Raw genomic sequence first — 21,243 nt, 5'->3', positions numbered from 1 at the left:
TAGCTCCGCTCCTGGGAAACTTGAAGTGGTATCTTGCTTCAGTCCGCTGCACCCTGCGCCGAGGAAGAGTTTACCGCCTGGCCTGCGTAGTGACTCTCGTGTCGTTTCTTTCCTCCTTCCACGACCCGAGCAGACAGCGGTAGCGCGCTAGGTTCCTCTTGGCCGACCGGCGACGGGTCGCTGACATTTATGAAGAGCTTTCACACGAAGCGAGCTTTTCTACGAAACGACAAACCCTTCCCGAGTGAAGCCAACTGAGAAAGGAGACCAAGCGAATACGAGATCATCGTCTAGTCTCATCATGATGTTGTGCCCGTATGAAAGTTCGTGAGCTACACCGCCATGATCGCTCACCAAGTTGCGAACACATACAACGTGCATGACGTTCTCGTAGCCGGAGTTTTCAAAACTATGCTGGGGGACTCACCGGAGACGATTCCATCGCTCGGTGTCGCATGCAATGCGGCATTAGACCCTTTATCGATCAGGATAGAATTTCGCTCATCATTCCCGACGCGCTGACTCCTCTGCGCTGAGGGAGGAATACCGTCGGATTTTTCTCGGATTTCTGATCCCGAATCTCGTTCCTTCTCGTACTCCGTCGGGTTCCGATGTGCGTCGCAGGATTTCCAAAAATATATTCGTGATTCCCTGTGGGAAAGTTGTCAGAAGGCAAAGTTCGAGTGTCATGGGGAGGAGAATCCCCTCATCGTTGAGAGCTTCCAATCGATGTGGTTCTTGCCTGTAGATTTTTTCCCTTTTCTGATCAGGGTGTGATACACTTTTCCAAATGATGATGCGGACCCCGACTCTAATTCGGCGCACAGGTGGACATGTTTCGTGTGTTGGGAGCTGAGCGTATGATGCGATTTCAGACTTTATGGGTTTCGAAATGAAGAAAGTTGATGGCTATGGGTTTTCAGATTTCGACGCTGGAGAGCAGATGTTGTTCCTTGATTCTCAGATGGTCTCCTTCTTTTCTTTGTCTGTCCGTTCCTCTGTGCGGCGGTCCGTGTGCCGTCTGTCAGGCTTTGATTCGAGGCACGTCGGCCGGCTTTTGGACTCTCCGTTGGACTTGGCGTTGAACTCACCGTTGAGCTCGTCGGCAGTCTCCCTTCAGCTTTCGTTCCAAACAGGGAGCTGCAGTAAGGAAGATAAAATCGGCTTTGGTCTCCCTGACGCCTTCTCATCTCGTCGCCCTCTTTTTCTCTCTCCGCTTTGCTCCGTGGCTCTGATTTCGGCTTCAACTGGTCGTCGATAGTTCTGACGACCGGGGGAATTCACTCCGCACAGGGGGCTCCCTTGGTGGCTTGTTGAGACCTCTTTCCTCTCGCATTTCTTCCGGACAGCGGACTTGCCGAGCGAGCGCACATACGGACTCTGTGGCTGCTCAATGGGATCACCGAATTCCGTGATCCAAAGAAACGCGGACAGTGGTCGATCCGTACGATGATTGAGAGGAAGATGGCATCTCATCGGCAGTGACAAAGAGCGCGAGTTTCGGATCTAGACTTTCACATAGAAAGAAGATAGAACTCGCGCCTGGTGGATCGAGAATCCCGACGCTGCTGCAGGCTCGGCTGTCGGCAGACTCACTTTATAGTATCCGCCTGAGGGGAAATTGGGATGGCCTCCGTCGGGGCCCCTACGGGGATATGGAAGACAGCGGCTCGCCGACTCGGGGAGTCGGCCGCCACCGAAGACGGCAGCGGCTTTACGATGGTACGCTCGGCACGGAGCAAGTATAAACTTCACTGGGAGAAGCCAACGAGTAGACAGCAGCGGTGGTAGCAGATAACAGCCGTTATTTGTACTTAGCTCATAAAACAAAGAGCGCATGAAAGCGCGGATCTGAAGCGGGAGAGACTGTACGAATGGAGCTCACGGAATCCCGGAGTATCCCGCAATAAATCAACTTCTCACAGAAGATCCATGCTTCTAAATTGTTCTAGAAGATCTTAGCTTGTAATCAAAAATCGCAATCGTTCACTGATTGATCGTCAATGTTCCTTGCAGTCGCGACATATTAGAGATGGGGAACGGAGTGATGAAGACAACCCGGAGGAGATGTCGAAAGATTTCCCGAACGAGCTTGAAGAACAAGCTGACGAAGATGAAGCATCTGCACAAGGTAGGAATTCCTCCACATTCCGCTCGAATCGGTCTCGGGGAAAATACCTCCCCGAATCTCGGACCAGTCTCTGGAATAGAACATTGCTCGTTCATGGAGACTATCTGGTTCGCACAGTCGAGACTCTTCCGGTAACCAGTTCTCCGAGACTTGATTGGCATGATTTGTTTTTTCCTGACGGGACTCTACGGCGGCGGTGTCGGAGCTGATTTCGGCCGACTGCTCCCGGGACTGGCAGTCCTACGCTGTTCGTTCTTTTGTTAATTTGTGTGCGTGTCACCTGACTTTGACAGCTTGGTAGAGTTCCGTTGATTATTATTTAACCAGATGTCCCTGCTCCGTCTGTTGCTACGCTTGTCATTTCCTCGCTCGATGTCATCAGCGATGGAATGATTCTTTCCCGGCTCATCGATGCCGTGGGCTAGCTCTAGGTTTCCGGACGAGAAAAATAATTGAGAAACCCGACTAGGCAGCCGGCTCCGCGAGACTCATGAGAGACTCTTAATTTTTTCTGCCTTAACAACTTTGAAACGAGTTTCTTACCCGCCATCATTTCCTTGCCAGCAGATGATCCTTGCGAGAGCAAAGACTGCGGTCGATGGAAAGACTGCATTGTCACTGAGGCTAACGAAGCCCAGTGCGTCTGTCAAAGGAAATGTCCGAGGAAGAAGAAAATGATTTGTGGATCTGACGGGAGGTACTACCAGAACCGCTGCGAGCTTCGGAAAGCGGCCTGTCTCTCGAACTCGGATCTACAGGTCGACCACAAAGGACTGTGTTCGAAAAAAGATTTTTCGAAGAAACAGTTCAAGAAGAAACCTCGGGTGGACTCAGACTTGGCCTGGGTCGAGGTCAGCAGTACCACGTCGTCCACTTCAACGTCCCGGAGCACAACGACGAAGGATTGTGAGTATATTCACACGAACCCGCAATCTTCAAGAGGGGGAATGCGGACGTAGTCTTCCCTCCTGTTCAGCAGTCACCCGGTCCCGATATTGAATCAAATTTCGATTTTGCATTTTGCAGCATTGGAGGTTTCCGCGGAAGAAGGAATGGAGCCGGAGTCGGGATCCCTCGAAGATCAAGAATGCTGTCAGCAAGATTACGATTTCATGAAAGAGAACCTCCTGCTGTTCTATTCGAAGAACGGTGAAGTCAAAAGACTTGGAGGTAAGCCACGTGGAGACTCTGTCCCGCCGTGCCGGAGTCGATTACCAGCGACCGCGAATCGTAATGAGCTCGAGCGATTTGGCGCTCGACTCGGATTAACACCGACGAGGACACGACGGGGTGCCGCCCGAATTCTAAACTCGGATCCTAATTGTTGCAGGTTCGGACTCGTTGATGGCCTCGATGTTCGCACACTACGACACCAACGCCGACAACTATCTGCAAGGCGAAGAGTTGTGGAAAGCTTCGGAAGATGACAAAATGTCTCAATTATCGCAAGCTTGCATCTTAGCCGACATGCTGCTATTCGACGATGTGGACAAAGATGGCAAACTCTCAGTGGCCGAGTTCTACGGAGCCTTCAACAAACTCGACAGTGAGTTTCTTGTTGACGGAGAAACCGGATCAAAATGTTTGTTCTTCGCTCCTTTTTATTTCCCCACTCAAAGTTTCTCTCCCGTCGCCTTTCTGCCGTCGTCGTCGTCCCCGCTGGAGTTCGCGGACCGAGCTCTTTCCTCCTTTGAGAATTTCCCCTCGGCACATTTCCTCGTTTCCTGTGACGACGACGACGGCTCCCGAAGTCGCCAGCCAACGGCACACACACTTTCATTGATTTGCTTTGACGTAATCTGAACTTCCATTAACTCTCAACAACAAACTCGCACCGTCGGCCTCGCCGAACGGCAACAGCAGCCTCTGCGCGCTTCTCACCTAATATCTGGAGGGGAGTCTGGTCCTGATGTCGAGCGATTGTTCGGTCTTCCATCGTTGGTCGACGATGCCTTTGTTCCTCGAAGGCTTGATTCGTCGTCGTTGGCTTCGGTGTCGCCGCCCCCTCTGCTTTTCTGCTGTATTCAAATATTGGGCGCGAATGACGGCAGCGGGTAGTTGGAAGATGAGACGATGGAACGAGCGGGTGGTGTGTGGGAGAATGGATGGGTGTCCGCCCGTTCGCCGGGGAGACATCTATGCTACGGCGATGATGGGGATTCGATTGTCGAAAAGACGGCCATTGACGAACAACTTGGTGCTTTTTCCCACCCCCACTCGGTCCTTCTCCGTCGCGTCGCCTCCCACCGAGCTAACGTCCTCTGCCTGCGTCCGTAAAATCCTCTAGGATGGTATGGACGATGCGGGGCAACAGTCGCGATATCCGGGCGCGGGGATCCAGCGCTGACGACGACGATGATTCAGTCGAGCGGAATTTCACTGGCGAGCTTAGACCTCTTGGTGGTTTAATTGCACTCGAACAGCCAGTCATCCGACCGTCTCCCCGAACGAACGAACGAGCGAGCGAGCAGGCGGGCGCGCTGGGAGCGGCAAGTTTCCCGCTCTAATGACCGGTTTGCGCAAGGGTACCAGTTTTCTAGTAGGTGTCATTAGTAACCTGAGATGCGGGGCCTATCCGGACTGACAAGAGGAAATGCTTCGCAGGCGTTCAGATGGTTTCGCTCGAGAAGAAGTTGGAAGTGGCCATCGTTCAGGCGCGGGTGGGTGACAACGTCGAAATCAAATGCGATGTCACCGGATCTCCCCCACCTCCCATCGTATGGCGGAGAAACGGTTTCGATCTCAACGCTCTGAACGAAGAAGAGATCAAGGTGGGTGGTCACTGGGGCTTTCAGCAGCTTATCGTTGAGAGTGGAAATCTACGAAACTCGATCGATCCCATCTGGTTGAACGAGACTACGGAGCATTACGAGATTAACTATGAATGCATCATATTCAGCCTCATTGAGCATTCACGGGGAGCAAGGTTGCCGTCGTAGCACGTCTGGATGCTTCTGCCGGAATCGTGATTTATCGGATCCTCTTGTCTCGCCCTACAGGTTTTCGTTGATGGATCGCTCTACTTGACAAACGTACAGCTTGTTCACTCCGGAAACTACACTTGTCATGCTCAGAAGAATTTGAACATCGTACAGACGCACGTGCTCCACATCCACAGTGAGTAGCAGCTTACTCATAGCGGCCGAGAGGGAGGAGATTGACGCTCGCAAGACAAATTGTCGCCGCGGCGGCGACGTCGACGAATAACTGACGGGCTGAATCCGTGCTATTTCAGCGCTACCTGAGGTCCACGTAATACCCCGCATTCAGTCGCGTGCGCCGGGCGAGCTCGCCGAGATGGAGTGTCACGTCACCGGGGTACCGGTTCCCAAAGTCAAATGGCTGAAGAACGACGAGGATCTAAAGATGCTTGCCGATAAGTATACGATCGTCGGTAACGGCACCGCGCTGATGGTCAGCAAAATTACGTATTCGGACACCGGTGCTTACATGTGCGTGGCATCGAGCCCAGCCGGCTCTTCGAGGGACATCTCATCGCTCGTCGTCCAGGACGAGCCCGCACCGAGTGAGTTTGAGCGAATTCCATTCTCCGTTCGAAGCGAGAGTCCGGTATTGGGAGGAATCAGGAGGATGCTGGGAATTGTATTAGGAGCGAGTGCTCAATCGAGAAGATCCTTGAGTGACGAGGCAATTCGTCAACAGCTCCACCTGCGGAAGAGAGACGTTTCTTCGCCTTCCACGACTGGGGCATATCCGTCTACGATCCTGACAACTGCCGTCTTTATCACCAAGTCCAGTCAGTCGACATAATCCCCGGTACTCAGGAGAACCTTTGCGCCGAACGAGGACATCCTTGCTCGTGGGGCCGGGCTATCAACGTTGCCGATCGCTACGTTTACGTCTCGCAGCCGACCAAAGGACGGGTTCTCGTCATTTCGCGCGTGCAAATGGTCGTCGTCGACGTGAGTATCTCCGCTAGTCTTTATCTGCGTGCTGTGTGTTTTTCTTCGCTCATCAGGAGCATAGTCAGCTGCTCGCTTTGCGTTCAACGAGCAGTATGCGCGTCTGCTCGTTGATCTCGATGTACGACGAACCGTGCCGATGGAACACTTAGTTGCAGCAGCACCAGAAACAGCTGCAAGCCGTTCATTTAGCAGTACGACCCGTTCGCCTTCTGCATCACCATTGCGCACATCTGCAGCTCAGTGTTGTTGTTGTTGTTGCTCCGGCACTCATCGTTGTTGCTTCTGCCCTTGTCGTCGTCGTCGCTTGTCGTTTGCAGGCAAAGTAGTCTGCGCGTGCCTTATCTCTTATCTGGCCCGTACAGGAGAGGCAGAAACGCCCGAAGAGAGCGATGTGGTGGAGCACAACATCAACACTGCTGCAGTTGTTGTTGGTGTGGCTTCGGTAGATGTGCTGGGGCCCTGGCCAGTCGACCATTCTCATTTGCATGTTCCCTACCCCGCCCGCAGCCGTCTCCTCATTGCAGCTTGTTGTCATTTGCTCCGTAGCCAGGCATCTGGCTGTCTCCGGCAAGTCGAGTGTTCTGGGAGTAAGATAAGAGTGGAAGCGTGCCTGTATGCAGGCTCCCGCACCCCAGACTCCCATGGACGGATTCAGGCATTTCGTCAGCCGACTGTTCGGTCAGCTCGCTGAACCGAACATCTACGCATATTTCGGGAGCGGGTCGAATGCGGAACAGCTATGAATGAACGGTCGCTCGGCTGGTCAGACTTTGTTGGAGGTCAACTCCGTCCCTAGAGACGGAATCGTCGGAATTCCTCTCACGGAACAGAGAGAGAGAGCGGCAATAGTTCGCTTCGTGGCTTGGAAAAGTTTTTCACTCCGATGCTTTCCGGTTTGCAGGTTGTGGTCACCGATAAATTCCCAGTGGAGCTCTACTACGTCCCCCATCTCGATCAGCTGTGGGTTCTCTGCTGGCGAGGACCCGTGGACCGAGGAACGAAAACGATACAAATTATTCGGGACGCATCGCAGAAGAAGAAACACCACACCGTCCATCCAGAGCCTGTCGACGGCCACTTCGACCTCGTGAGCTCTCTGTTCATACCCTCAACGTCTGACCTCGGCTTCCCATGGAAGTATGGATACGTCGTCCACTCGGGTCAGAATGGCCTGTCCAAGATGGATCTGCGAGCGATGAAATACGTGAAAACAATCGAGTTTGCCAACATCACCTGCCACCCGATCGGGGCAGACTTCGCTGCTCTCGGTGAGTAGGATATGCCGGTATTGCTTGCATGTTGTGGTGAGGCGGCACCTCGACCTCGTAGCTAGCTCGCGACCCGGCCGTCAGGAACGAGGTCCGCTCAACAGCTGATGCGAAGAAATCTCTCGATTTTCTTAATTTCCCGCCGTTGTACGTATATCGTACGATCCCACGTATCGATCGAGTACCGTGAGCCCAAGTCGCCTGGAGACCGTGAAGAATTCCATTAGGCTCGCGAATATCCTTCGAAGCGCTGCTCTCTTCTTTTCTCACTTCTGGAGTCGCTTTCCTGTCTGAAGTCTGTCGGCTCGAGACGCAGTCGACAGCGACGACCTTCGGACGGACGAGGCGCGAATTGACGCGACGAGAATAGCGAATGCCGATTCCTCTCCCAACAGTTCCCATTCTCTCTCGTTAGAGTTTTTTTCACTCCCGCATTTGACGTTCGCGTTGTTGTAGCTGGAGCGGCAGAAGCGGCCGCCATCGCTTCCAGTGTTGTTGCGGAGCCCACGCGAGCGACAGCTAGTGGCAGCTGTCGTTTAAGTTGACATGCGGCGTACGCACCGCCACCAAAACCACCAGAGGCTGCATCACGGCCCGCGCGACCGTGTGATCCTGGGATCCGATTTTCCAAGCAGTCCGACCGGGCGGTCGGTCGAACCACCGTCCGTCCCTCCGACCGCATCTAGTCCTGTCGAGCGAGAGATTAGGGCTGCCCTCTGTTGCGGCTCGAAGAGTTTTTTGTGTTCGTAAAAGAACGGGGAGGACCTTGATTCCATTTATATTCCTCCAGTTGTTGCCTCCTTTCGTTGGCCGAAGTGGCGACAGTGAAAGGACCAGTGGTCGGTGACGGCGACAACGAGCCGCCGGATTGCTTTCTCGCAGTCCACGTTGACGCCACTGCCACCGTCGTCGCCGCTCTAACAAACGTCTCGCAGTCAACGGAGTAACGAACTGTTATGGCTTTTCCCTTATGGTGGTGAGTCAGGTTCACTTAGCTTGGCTGCGCTTATTTCCCAGGTGGCTTCATCGTCGTCTCATGCATGGACCCCGACACCGGGTCCGCCAACGGGCAGCTAGTGCTCGACTACCTGACCGACGAGGTTGTATCGTTCAAAGCGACTCTTCTCGGCAAACCCCATGTTTCGCCCGACTCGCAATACGTCGTGACCCTGCACTCGCCATCAGACAAGGAGAAAAATTCTTCTAACGATATCACCATCGTTGTACAGGCCGTAACTGATTCAGGTGGGTTGTAGACACGATTCCGACGTCGGGTGGGAGGGCGTGGGAATCGCCGGGAATCCCAGTCCGGCTCGGCCTTTCCCTCGGTCGGAGCAGCGATCAGCGCGTGCTCGGATCGTTGAGAGGTTGTTAGGGTCGGGACGCGCACGTTTCATCAAGTGGAACTCTTCTGGTTCGCAGGTCTGCACTTCTTGTTCGACGTGAAGACGACACTACGCATCGCTGACCTGACATTCTTCTCATCGAGGACGTCCCACTCGTATGATCTGTATGCGTCATCCTCGAACAAGGAAGATATTCTTCTCGTTAACCTTCAAGACGGCAAGGTCGAAATGATCACTGGTATAGGTCGCGCAATAGATCCTCGTTCGTCTGAATGGGGCAACTCTCGACGACCCATAGCGAGTGCGGGAATATTCGGCACTTATATGGTCACCTCAGCCAACGAAGCCGTGTTCGTTATCAATGGCAAAACACGGACGGTCAACTGCGAAATCGGAAATGTTGTTCATCCTCGTCTACTCGTCTGGGTCAGAAGTCCTTAAGGTCGGGATGTGTCGATCGAGCGGAGGAGCGACCGACTGAACTGATAAGCAACTCCCGCGGTCCCGACGCCCGAGGTCGGGAGTCTCCGGTGGCGTTTCCATCATCGACGTCCTTCGGTGGATTGTTCCGTGTGATCAAAACATCGTCAACAGCTCCTCCCTTCTGTCCTGCGCTCGCTCTCCATCGACTGCGTCACTTCATCGACGATTGGAGAAGCTCTTGCTGAAGTTCGCTTCGATTCGATTCGTCGGAGTGGTGGTCGAACCGTCGCTGTAGGGCTTCGCGAGGACAAGGGGCAACTGAAGCACGGAGCAACTCCTCGAATATCTGTACAAAAGAAGAACCGTCGGATTAGATAGAGAGAGAAATTGGGAAGGGAGCCGCGGAGGACTGCGTCGGAAGAGAACTCGACCCGGACGATGCGATAGTCAATGTAAAGAAGAACCCGTAGAGGAGAAAAACATCCGAACGAAGCCCTAAGAACGGTCCTTATGAACCGGAACAAAGTACGAAGCATATCTGACCACTGCGACAACTTTTATTGTTGAGCCTCGATGCTTGATGGATATAAAGATACTTTGGACTGCTTGTACCCAATTTGGAGGAACACGAATTATATTATATAATAATAATAATAATAATTACGGATACGATGTTTCGGAGAGCAACACACCACAATCGGATTAGACAACTAGGTAGCGTGAGCGTTTCTCTCCTCGCTTCCGGGACTATAGTCGCAGAAAGGAATCATGATCATTGGCTCCTTCTAGTTCCGGGATTCGTTTGATTCGGACACCCGTGCGAGAGAGAATTCACGGCGTCGAAGAGGTCCGAATCAGATGAAATTTCGGTGAACACCCAGCATTCGTGTATCCTTCGGAGTCTTCAAAAGGGAAGAGAGCAAGAGGAAAAGACACCATTACCTATTACAAGGCAGTACAGGTAGAGCAGGTCGCCCGTGTGTTTGCAAGCAATAAATGCGATAACACGAGGCTCCATTGAGCGCATCAGTGAACAACAAATGACATCGACGATGTTAACCAAATCAGAACTTTTTTCTTCTGTGGAATCCGTGCCGAGCTTTCCGGAATCAGTTTTTTTTGTACTGACGTCCTTGATCAGGACTCGATCGTCTGTTCCCGTGGGCGGACTTCATCATTCATAGGAGAATCAGAGAAATTCATGCTTTTCGCGCGATCCGCTCGCTCCCCCTCGTGAGTCCCTTCCCGGTACCTATCTTACTGCGAAGAAGTCCACCGTAAGAATCGAATGCAACGGTTGTCAGACCAAAGGTTCGAAACCCCTTGTCTTCTCGCATTCTCCGACCATTGAATTTCGAAATTCTGGGGGAATCGTGTAAATTGATCAACCCGATGTTTGATGTTTAATCAAATCGCGGTGGATTTCTCTCGACGCGAGTCGAGGTGCCACCGTCGGCCTTTGTAAATATAATTATACATAAAAATATCTATCTATCTATCGATACGGCCAGATCCAGGTTGAACGACGCCGTGGTAGATAACCTCTACGAGAACTGTCCGTGGATGAGCGCGAGTTTCGGAAATTCCGACTTTTAATTTTCTCACAAGTAAACTCCCCGTGACCATCGTGCGCGGATGGCAAATGAGAGAATTGCAGAGTAGCAACTTGGAAGCCGGATGTGCAATTACCCTAGCAGAACCTGCGTGCCCGCGGTTCGATCACTCCTAGTAAGGTGGATTTTGTAAGTCGTGTGTCCAATCACTGACGAATGGCTTCAATAAGAGACACTCCGACATCCGAACTTACGAATCGGGCAGAATCGGATTTGATGCGATAAATCGGTCTCGGGAGTGGAATGACGAACTAATAATACGATCGATGGAGATTCGAATCCGCGGGAAATTCTCGCAGGAACTCGTTGATCAACGATGCAGCGGAAGCTCGTTGACGTGGAATCGAATCAGAATACTGACGAAGGTGAAATTGTAGCGTGCGAAGAAGACAAAAGACCAGGCAGGTTTTCGTTCCGGATGCCCCGAGTGTTTAGCTGGTTGAGGGCCGGAATAGCGAACTGTCCGATCTTGTCGTCGTGAACTTCTACACAATCCTCACGAGAGACACCTTATGTTATTTCTTATGGAGTGGAATGATAATAAATACGAAAATGACAGTGATAACTTTCTTTGAAGCATCGCGTTTTCCTGTCGGCTTTCAGCCAATCCCCACCCCCCCCCTTTGCCGATAAGCTTGCAATCACCGATAGAATTCGACGCACCCTCTGGGGGCTTCAAGATCTGGATCGGAGACTCTCGAGATCCGTCTAACGAGAGATGTTCCGACAATTTTTCAATTTCCCTCAAATGTCGTCACCGATGCAAGCGGCGGCTCGAGTCGGATTTGAGTGGATTCAATCTAGACATTGGAGCAGCGTCGCCCCCGAGATCGACCAATCCATCTCGCACTGCATTCCCTTCGGAATCGACAGCAGCTCGAAGAGACAGAATCGGAGATGCTCGAGACAGAATCGAGGGGAGGCCACGAAACATCCGTGCAGCTATCCTCTCTTCGAGCGGCATCGCAGAGGCGCGTTCGAGGCCGAACGGGAGCTATACGCCCGAATACGCGTCCAGACACGAGTGCAATTTCGGTTTGGCAGAAGGAGAGCCGCGGATGGACAATTTGAGAGGCGTTCCGGGGAAAGGGTCGCGCTCACCGAAATTAATGTTTGCAAGAAGCGCTGTTGGGAGACCTTGACTGCGAACGAACGCCGGAGGCCAGAATGGGGGATTTGTAATGCGTCTGGTCTGCGTTAAGGTCCGTTTTCGTTGAGGGTGAGCTATGACCTCCGGCCGACCACGGTTCTGGGGTTTGAGTTGCCCGGACAACCGAGTCGACCGGTGGTGCGAAGAAACCGCTGTGTGCGGCGCCAGCAGACCCGAGCATGCCGGAGATTCGCCCGTAAGTCTCTCGCTGCACCGTCTCCGACTCGCTGCATTCCGCAACGAGCAAAGGAATCAACAATGCGGTAATGAGCCGCAAAGCCTTTTCCTTCACCTCTGAAAAACGGACGCCATGAAATGCGTATCATCCAGCTCTCCAGGAGGACGTCCAGCGACTTCAGCCAGCGGCTGGACAGCTTGTTGAAGGTGGGAGATAAGGCGGAAGTGGCGGAGAAGACGGAAGCAAAACAAAAGCTGTGAAAGAAGACAAAGAGAAACGAATAGCCTAGCGGAGCCCCAAAAGCTATAAACGAGTCCCTCCGAAGCCGCCGCAGCTTCTCCTACCTGCTCCAATTAACGGCACCTTGAAGGGGAAGAAGAACTGGAAGCGAGAAGGGGGAATTGCGGAGGAGGTTTCGACTCCGAGGAGGAGTAGTGAGAGCAGCGGGAGATATAGACGGTCGACAAGGAGTATAATGCTAGCTCCTCGCCGAGCTCTTCGCTCAGCTCGCCGACGGCCGAGAGCTTTTTCCCCTCAAGGGAGCGAATCAGCCGGTCGGCTTCGTCGGAGTCTGAGCCGCTTGTTATGCGGTGCCGTCCGAGAGGAGGATGAAGACGAACACTGAGAAAAATCCGGAAATTCCGCCGGGGCTCTCTCGAGCGAATCTCGCGGGTCGAGACTAGGCCTCAGAAATGAAGGATTCGGTCAGGCTCAACACACCCTCTGTTCTGACGCAATCGGAATAAAAGTCGAGAGAACCACCTCTTGCCCAAAGAATCTTTATTCGAGTGGTGATATCTCAGTTCCGCGTCGATGGTGATTCAAAGCAGGCCTGGATGAAACTGCTTGACCTCAGTCGCCAACTTGAAGCAGTGGTAGTCTACACTTCACACGGCTCCCAGGGAGTCCCCTTCCAATCGTCTGTATTCCCGGAGTCCGCGAACGGTATCATGGCAAAATAGGCTTTCGGGCCTTCGCGAGCCCATAGTCCACCCCGGGTGTGTTTGGGAGTAGACGAGCACGCGTCGAGTCTGGGGACCGCGCGTTCAGCATGACCGAACCGATAAATCGGCGTCAAACGTTTCAGAGCTTCCTTGATTCGACTTCCTCCAGAAAGTGGAGTTGACGCTCTTACCATTCCGACGTTCCGATCCGAGAAAGCAGGCCGAGCTCGCAGCAAGCCCGGCTGGAAACGAAAAGTGGGAACCGGTCAGGCTGCTGACGGGTGCTTTCCGATAGTTCTGGCTCGGCGGTGGATTGGGACGCAGCCATTGATTCTTCCTTTTTTCCCTGACTCTTCCTTATCCGGGCAGTCGCTTTACCCCCGTATGAGAAGCCTCGTCAGAGCGGAGTTTGATGACGAGAGACTCCTGGGGAGAGAAAGGTTCCCCCCCAGCCGACCGGAGATCTTACACCCCCTTGGTGATCGACAGCTTCGGGTTCCCGGGAGCTGGAACAACAAGGATACTGAGATACAGTCAGAGGATAGACGGGGCAAAAACTTCAAGTACCTATACGTTCCGCCTGAAAGTCCATCGGAGCTCTCAGCCGCCCCGTGAATTTCACTTGAGCGAGCGATTGAAGCGAGCCGAGAATCGGAATACCTGAAGCAGACGTGATATCAGGAGAAATAATTGAGAGTGCTGTTACGTCCCCGAGGAGTTGGCCCAAGGCGAAGGGCAAAAATCGAACACGAAGCACAGAGGTGACTAGTGAGGAAAGGAGCCACTGTCCCTGTCAATCGCCACGGTGAGTCTGATGTACGCTCCCATAGATATCAACGAAGCTGCACTCACCGACAATCCCATGGGTCCAATCGCCGCTATCTGAAATCCCCGCGCACCTCTCCGTAGATTTCGGGAATCTGAAGCCCGGCTCCGAAAGAGCTCATTGGCGAGACCTATTCTTTAAATCTCCAAAGGGCCCGTGTCTGCTCTACGGATAGAAGTCGAGCGTTTGTGCTCGCGAGTCGTTCAGCACTTAGACATTTGTCAGCCGAGATAAATCAATGTCAACTGGTCGAATAATTGAGGGGTTCTTAGATAGCGCCATTGTAGCCTTCGGGGTGCGAGCGCAGTCGGCGACGGTCAACCCCCATCTCCTTCGCCAATCGACCCTTCCGGGCATCTTTGCGCGAAGCCCCGTCGGAGAAGCCTCCCCGCTGTCCTCTGTAGAGGGAGGTCGGCACTTTGAATCCCCTTTATCGACGCCCCGATCGTATCATCGACAGTGATCGCCCGGCGAAAACCCTAACCGCGGTCGTCGTAGCACGAGTGGTGACGGTGCTGAAAGTGGTAAACGCAGCGGTGAAGGTTCCATTGTTCCCGAACCATTCGACCGACCGAACGCTCCCCTTGCTCAGCCGGTGGAAGGCTTGCAGCTGTGGGGTAACGTCCATATCGGGCTGCCATCTCGATATTCAAAGGCCCCTCGAGGGTTGTGTGGTGTCGAGGAAGTTCCAACGTCCGAGCCGCGAACACTACGTTCGATCCTTTGACCATGGCTAAGCGGCGAAAGCGATCGCGTGGGGCTCAGACTTCCTCCAGCTTCTCTTTCTCCGATGTCGTAGTCAACACTAAGCCTATTCCGGTTCGAACGAACTGCTGTGATTTCATTAGAGAGCGACGACGATAGCGGGGTCGTTTGATGTTCGATAGAGAGGGTTCCGAAGCCAATGACTGAAAGGGATTAGAGACACTGCCGAGGTGGGTTGTGAGAGGAGTTCTTCTTTTAAGCCTTCGCGGGGGAACATCTTGAAAAAGACACAAGACCGAACGCGCCACTCCAGCTCCACAGCCTCAAACCCGGTCCACGTCGTCCGATCTCGCCCGACTACTGGATAGGCCTTCTCTCAAGTAGCCAATCAATCTTGATAGAGAAAGCAGTAGACTTACGTGGAAAACCCGCTCTTTTATCTGCTATATCGCCTCGGTGCCGAGGCTTCTGATGAAGTTGTCGATCAGCCCGGGCCGGGACATTATATGCGAATAAACGGATCTACGCGCTGCTCCTCATCGCCGTCGTCATCGTCCAACTGGTGTCAGCGCTCCGCGTGGCGTATGGGAGCCGGTATCGACCGTGTCCCTCTTTTTGGGAGCCTCCGCACGAGTGAGAGAGCCAAACTCCGTCGGAGAACTTCGGCCTGCGACAACCATCGACGCCACGCTCTGCGTCACCGTCGCAGTTGTCGCCGCTAACACTCCCATGCTGGTTCTCATTAACAGTTGCTTGATGAGAACCCTCGAGAGCCTCGTAGACATCATTAGGCTCCTTGCGCGATGACGTCGGCGACCACTTCTGGATATATGTACAACCAACGAGTGATGAGCAATGATCCGGTGGTCTGTGGCGGTAGCGCGGAAATCCCTCGATTCCATCGGTTCCCTTTCGTCCCCGAGGCGCTCTTTCATCCTGAATTCTCCGACGCCGAGTCACTGTCGCTGAATGTCTCTCGTGGGAACGAGCATGTCCATTGTGAAGAGTTCCCCAAGAACCCCGATCGTCAGGTCAAGTGAATGCGCAGCTTGACTGTGTGACGAGGTTGGAGCGAAGAGGAAAGAACCGGATTGTTAGATGCTTCGTGACTGAGGAGCTTTCAATGAAAAATGGTCGATTGTGGGGCTCGGAAAGCTCTTAATTGAGCTGAGGGCGATCCATTTGTTTCCGTAGGCCATTCGGAGCACCGCGTTGACCTCTCGCTCGTCCCGGTAAACGACGGTGACAAGGAAAAAAGCATGAACATCGACGGAGGCTACCGTTAGCGAGGGAACTCAACGCTCCCTTCCCTTGTTCGGCTCCTATTAATTTACTATAAAGGTGGCAGGAGGCTCGAATTTACGTGAACTGTTCTAGAAATGATCGGCGATGCTCCGGAAAATTAGAATCACCGCGTCACGGCACTCTCGGTTTCGAATTTCGAGCGAGCGTTCTCTACTTCCGATTCGATGACTGCACCATGGGGATGTCGGCTACGGCTGATTGCTCTGGGCCCGAAGTGGGTCTTTGAGCTTGTTCTTACCTGACCGAGCGAAATGACTAATCAGGGTCCTCCGGGTCCACCATCTTTCTCTGCGCGTCATGTCAGTGGTGGTCGCGGCTTCTCCTCATCCGGGGCACAGAATCCGGATCAACTCCCCACTCTATGGAATCGCGAACGGGAAGGATTAGATTTGCATAAGGGGCCCATTGAGTCAACTTGGAAACGGCCTCGTGGTCGACGTCGTCTTCATGTGGGAGTTCGCAGGAAGAGACCAAATCCTAATATGAATGAGCACACGAAACCAGTCTTTTAACCTGCTGCTGCTGCCGCTGCTGCTGCGACCCCTCCCTGGGATTTGTCGGAGCTTTCCTAACATGCCTTTGTTTGCTGATTTTACTCCGTTGGAGTCTTTGTCGTGTTTCTCTGTTCGCGAGTTCGGCGGAGCTTGAGGGTTCCCTTTTCTTGCAAAATACAATCACCGCGAGCGGAGAATATTCTCTGTACGATTGTGTATTGCGACGGTTCTGAGCGACTTTTGATGGCATCGATCGATTCAGCAGTTTCCGAAACAGGATCGATAGATACGCGCGGAGATAGCCAAATGCGAGAGGTACCATGTGAGGACATGCCACTCATGGGGGTATGCTAAATTGAGGATTTCGATTTTTCGATTCTCTCGACTCCCTGTCTCTTAGGCTGAGGGTTCGTATGCACTTGACATTCTCGCCGGTGAGTCAGTCAGTCAGTCAGTCAGCCAGTGCGTGTATGGATTCTATTCGAATCTCTTACCGCTGTCTGCAGTTGATGGGATTCTTATGGTGAGGCTTAATGATGCGGTCGCTCGCTCGCTTGCCCGCCCGCCCGGTCTCCCCATAGACAGGAAAGAGAGTGCGTCAATAATTAATGCAAAGTGCAATTTGAAGTTGCGACTCAGAAGTCGGCGAGCCGGTCGGGAACGAGTGCACGAATGAACAAACGGACGAACGAACGAACGAACGAAGCGAAAGAGGACGCAGCCAAGAGCGAAACGCCACAACACGCTTCTCGCTAACTTCTTGGAGGGAGATCGGCACTCCGGGCGCCCGTCTGGTCCGCCGCAGCCCTCGCTGGGAATCCGTGGCATTCGACTGTTTGGGAGGAAGGGGACGAGCGGGCTTCAAATACGAGAGTTGCCTTTTATTGTCCCACACCAAGGAATTGCTGTTCGTGCCCTTAGAGCCCCACGACGAGTCACGGGACTTGGTCGTATGCCCCGAGGAATGAAAACTTGATCTGTGATGCCGGGAAGGTAAACCGGTTCCGCGAGCGTACGGGACAGGTGGCATTGCATGGCGAGCATATCTGAGGCATTGGACACACGAAACAGTTCTATTCAGGAGTGCGGCAAAAACGAAACCTGACCTCGTTTCCGACCCGTCTAGCCTCCACGCTCCGTAAACGTACAGGTTATTCGAGACATTTATACTTCGGACTAGTCTACGAGCTCCGATCGGACGACGGCAAGCCAGAAGGCGACCTTGACTCAATCGCTTCTTCGGGGAGGGAAATGTCAGGAGTGCAGCCGCCTAATTGAGCATAATGTTCCCCCTAAAAAAAAGGTGCGTCGCTCCGTCTGTCCCACCAAGGGCATAACGCCGCCGTGCCGTATTCGACGGTAATTGCCCTTTGGACGGAAATCGTTTAGTGTTGATCACCCCCCGTACCTCGGATAGGTTCGGTGGATCGCTTGCTCAATCGAGATAGGCGCTCCGCACTTAGTCAGGATCAAGTGACCGCCTGGACCGGCCTTTGCCTACTCCACCGCGAAGCTTCACCGAAAGCTCTTGGGAAGCGTTCGATGACCGTGAGTGAGCGCTTCTTCGCAAATATTGTCACCGATCACGCATGGGGGCGAGAATTTCTTCGGAGTCTTCGTCGACCAGACATTGTCTCGCAGTTACACGTGATCGGTAGGAACTCAGATTCTGCCTGGAAATGGGCGCGGGGTCGAGACGTACCCGCGGCGGCGCAGGAGAAGAAATATTCAGATTCGCTTCTGTTTGGGAAGCAGTCTCGACGCGACCGTTGTCGATGCGCTAGTTAAGTCGGTTGTTAATCTTTGAGGAGAAAGCAGCGAAATCATGGCACCTCTCCACTGAGTGGTGCCTTCTCGCTACTGCTGTTTACCCAGCGCGAAGAGCCTCCCTCATTCCACCCACTCGCTTCGCTCAGGAACAACACACGCGGGGGGGGGGGCTATGGCAGGTCACGTCCAGATAACGAGCATCACTCGAGGACAGCCTCGCTTGCCTGCGAGCTAGGCTGCCGGTTCCCGTGCCATCGGGGTTGGAATCCGACCCTCTGCGACGAGCCCCAAAAAGTCATTCAGCAAATTCGGCCCCGCCTGTTGAAAGGGCCAAAAGCTGGTCGACCGCTTTTGTGGCTTCGGGTTTTCCGCGTTTGGCTCTGCGTGCTTTCGAACGGCTGATGAATGTTTGCTGACTCCTCTGAGAGGCCAACTGCCCGTATACTGATGCTTATCTTGAGCAGGAACATCGCGAGTAGAACACATTGAGAAGACGAGACTCTTGCGCCCCATGCAGGGACTCGGGAAAACTCCACCAACTTCCTCAAATTATTGAGAGGATCCACAATAAGACCTGGTTGTTATACGAGAGGCTCCAGATAGTATTCTCTCGCGTATCTGACTCGCCTAAGGGCCGCCTTCGTACCGGGACTCGCAGAAATTTCCGCGCTCAAGAGTCTGAGCCGTATTCTCGGCGTGTAGCATGACGCAGTTTTCCTCGAGACTTGAGCCGACGCCGACGTCGAATGGTTTCGGGACAAAATATTCCTCGACTCGGAGTCGTAAAGTAGAGCAGTCTGCCATTCGAATTGGCTGAAGTGCTCCGCAGGAAACAACTACGGTCTGTAAATACACAGTTGTCGATTCCGTGCCCCGTGACAAATGTTGAGACATTTTCCCCGGCCGCTGTTCCCGAGAACGTTCGCTGTTTTCCCGAGCGATTGAGGAAGGAGAGCGCCCCCGCAGCCGGGGGCTCTTCTAGCTATCCCAATGCACATCATGCGAGGCTGGATGGCGGACGTTTCAGGCGGCAGGCAAAGACTACAGCCACAGCTACCGACACAACGTGCGTTGTAGCTGCTTTGATTAATAACACCGAGTCATTAATTTTCGTAATGATCCATCTACGAACATTGCAGAGCCTTTTTATGCGGCTGAAGCATTCGCTGCGGCAGAAATGGCAAGCGGCTTTTTTCTAGATTCCCATCCCATGCTCCCGGCGAAGATATTTCATTGTTCATCGAGAGCAGGTTTTTGAGCTCTCGAATCGGAGGTGTCCATCCCTGATGCGGTTACAGGTAATATATCCCTACGATTCTCTGGACATGATCTTGGACATTCACTCTGCGAGATCCAGGGAGAGGCTCCGATGGAAGGAACCACATTCGCCATGTTCCTGCCTCTTCGGGGCGGAATTCCATGGAGACGAAATTTTCCAGACTTTTCAGAACGCTCGGAGACTCAAAAACACAATTCGATGCGTCGAGGAAGTCCCGGAGATGTGGGATCCCAGAGAATCGACCGACCTACCGAGGCTCCGGCTCCTCTTTCAGGGCGTGAACTGAGCCTCCCAGGATTTTACTGGGAGCTTCGAGATCGGTGGATCTCGAAATCCGTAGCAGTTGTGTTCCTCTGATTATCACAAAATGGTAGCTCTCGTCGAGCTCCATGCATCTAGATTGCATCAGCTTGTGCCGTGCGCGATTAAGCGCGGGGACTAATCCCTGTGTGGGGTCCCATTCGTTCGCATCGATGCGATGCTCAGAGACAACACGTTCGAAGTCCCGCGAAAGTACTCCTCGTGAAATGACACTCACAGCACACTGACGAGAAGACCCACCGTGGGATGGAGAAGACACCGGACCCTCGGCAATATCTCAAATACTATATCCATATTGCGTAATCTGAACGCTGCGGACTCATACAAGGACTTCCTAAATCACTCTACTGAAAGTGAGCATACGTTAGCATCGTTCCATTAAATGCGGAATGTCTGTCCGATTTACAATCTAGAAAACGATTCGCCGAAGGAAGCGACAGAGTTTGCCAGCGAGGCAGGACAACAATGGCTTCCTTTTCGCTCGTGGTTTCCAATTCAGCCCTCAGCGAACGTGGCTTCCTCTCTTGTCAAAACTAATCGAGCTTCGTGAGGTAATCCTTGCTTTGTGGCCTTCACCCATCAAAGAGCACCATCTTCTCTGCCGGAGGAGGCGGGAGCAGTCCAATCGGCGGACCAACCACCGATAACTCGGTCTCTCCGAGGATCAGTCAACGAGGTGGACCGGCGAACGGGAACGAATGCTTAATCAGTCAACGAGAACTAGATGAGAAAGATGAGGCGGAGTCGCACAAACGCGGCGCTACGAAAATCATGCGCGCGAGCGACGGCCTGATTTACGGTACGGCTTCCTTGCGGAGATGGCCCGAAAGTCTGCATAACCCGAGAGGGGCGATACACCCTCTAGTCCCGCGTATAACGAACTTCAGATTTCGTATAACGAACCTCACGTACATATAACAAACCTCGCGTATAACGAACCTCGCGAATAACGATCCTCGCGGATAACGATCCTCGCGTATAACGAACCTCGCGTATAACGAACCTCGCGTATAACGAGCCTCGTGTATAACGAACCTCGCTTGTGAAGAACTTCGTGTATAACGAACCTTGCGCACAGAGAACCCCACGTATAAAGAACCCCGCGAGTGAAAAACTTCGTATATAGAGAAGATTCTCCATAACTCGTTCGGGAGCAATAATTTCTATCCGCATAATGATGTCGATGATCTCAAGCTTCAAGAAGTCGCCGGAGTCGCCAGAAAGTTCGCCGAGAGGTCGAACAGATTTATTTATCGGACACCTCCTCAAATGGATTCTGTATCTACGAGGAATGCCGGAAACGCTATCATTGTGTTCGAATTCACCATGGTCTAACACTTGATCTGCTCGATCGTTCGCCGTAGGAGAGAGTTGAGCATTCGGATCGAGCCCCTTAATGAAGCCGTTCACAACCGCTTCCACCGACACCGCTTCAAAGGCCTTGGCGACGACTTCGGCAATCTTCGCGTAACTCATCCGCCTCCGACGTCCTGCTTTAGTATACGAGGCATTTTCCTCGGCCGACATCCATTCTTCCCATAACTTTCTTAGGTTGTCTTAAAAA

The 21,243-nt window shown here is 53.0% G+C and overlaps 1 protein-coding gene across 1 annotated transcript; it reads left to right on the top strand.

The window, feature by feature from the left end:
- The first annotated feature begins 2,924 nt into the window (after positions 1-2,924).
- Positions 2,925-9,825, top strand: LOC100908903 (follistatin-related protein 5). The gene is made up of 10 exons (XM_018639546.1): positions 2,925-3,037; positions 3,158-3,301; positions 3,462-3,688; positions 4,759-4,902; positions 5,131-5,248; positions 5,367-5,683; positions 5,812-6,054; positions 6,959-7,325; positions 8,343-8,570; positions 8,748-9,825. Exons 2-10 carry the CDS (start codon positions 3,184-3,186, stop codon positions 9,110-9,112), a joined length of 2,127 nt encoding a protein of 708 aa, XP_018495062.1. The 5' UTR covers positions 2,925-3,037; positions 3,158-3,183; the 3' UTR covers positions 9,113-9,825.
- The last annotated feature ends 11,418 nt before the right edge of the window (positions 9,826-21,243 follow it).

The sequence above is a fragment of the Galendromus occidentalis genome, unplaced genomic scaffold, assembly GCF_000255335.2.
Source record: "Galendromus occidentalis unplaced genomic scaffold, Mocc_1.1 scf7180000075579, whole genome shotgun sequence".
NCBI classification, from domain to species: domain Eukaryota; kingdom Metazoa; phylum Arthropoda; class Arachnida; order Mesostigmata; family Phytoseiidae; genus Galendromus; species Galendromus occidentalis.
Note: the sequence above shows the minus strand (reverse complement) of the source record. Positions and strands in the feature narration are given on the sequence as shown.

Excerpts from the sequence above, each read along its gene's own strand:
- LOC100908903 (XM_018639546.1), top strand. The coding sequence starts at position 3,184 with ATGGAGCCGGAGTCGGGATCCCTCGAAGATCAAGAATGCTGTCAGCAA. Across the intron at positions 3,302-3,461 it reads TGAAGTCAAAAGACTTGGAG|GTTCGGACTCGTTGATGGCC; the intron begins GTAAGCCACGTG and ends TAATTGTTGCAG. Across the intron at positions 3,689-4,758 it reads AACTCGACAGTGAGTTTCTT|AAGAAGTTGGAAGTGGCCAT; the intron begins GTTGACGGAGAA and ends GTTTCGCTCGAG.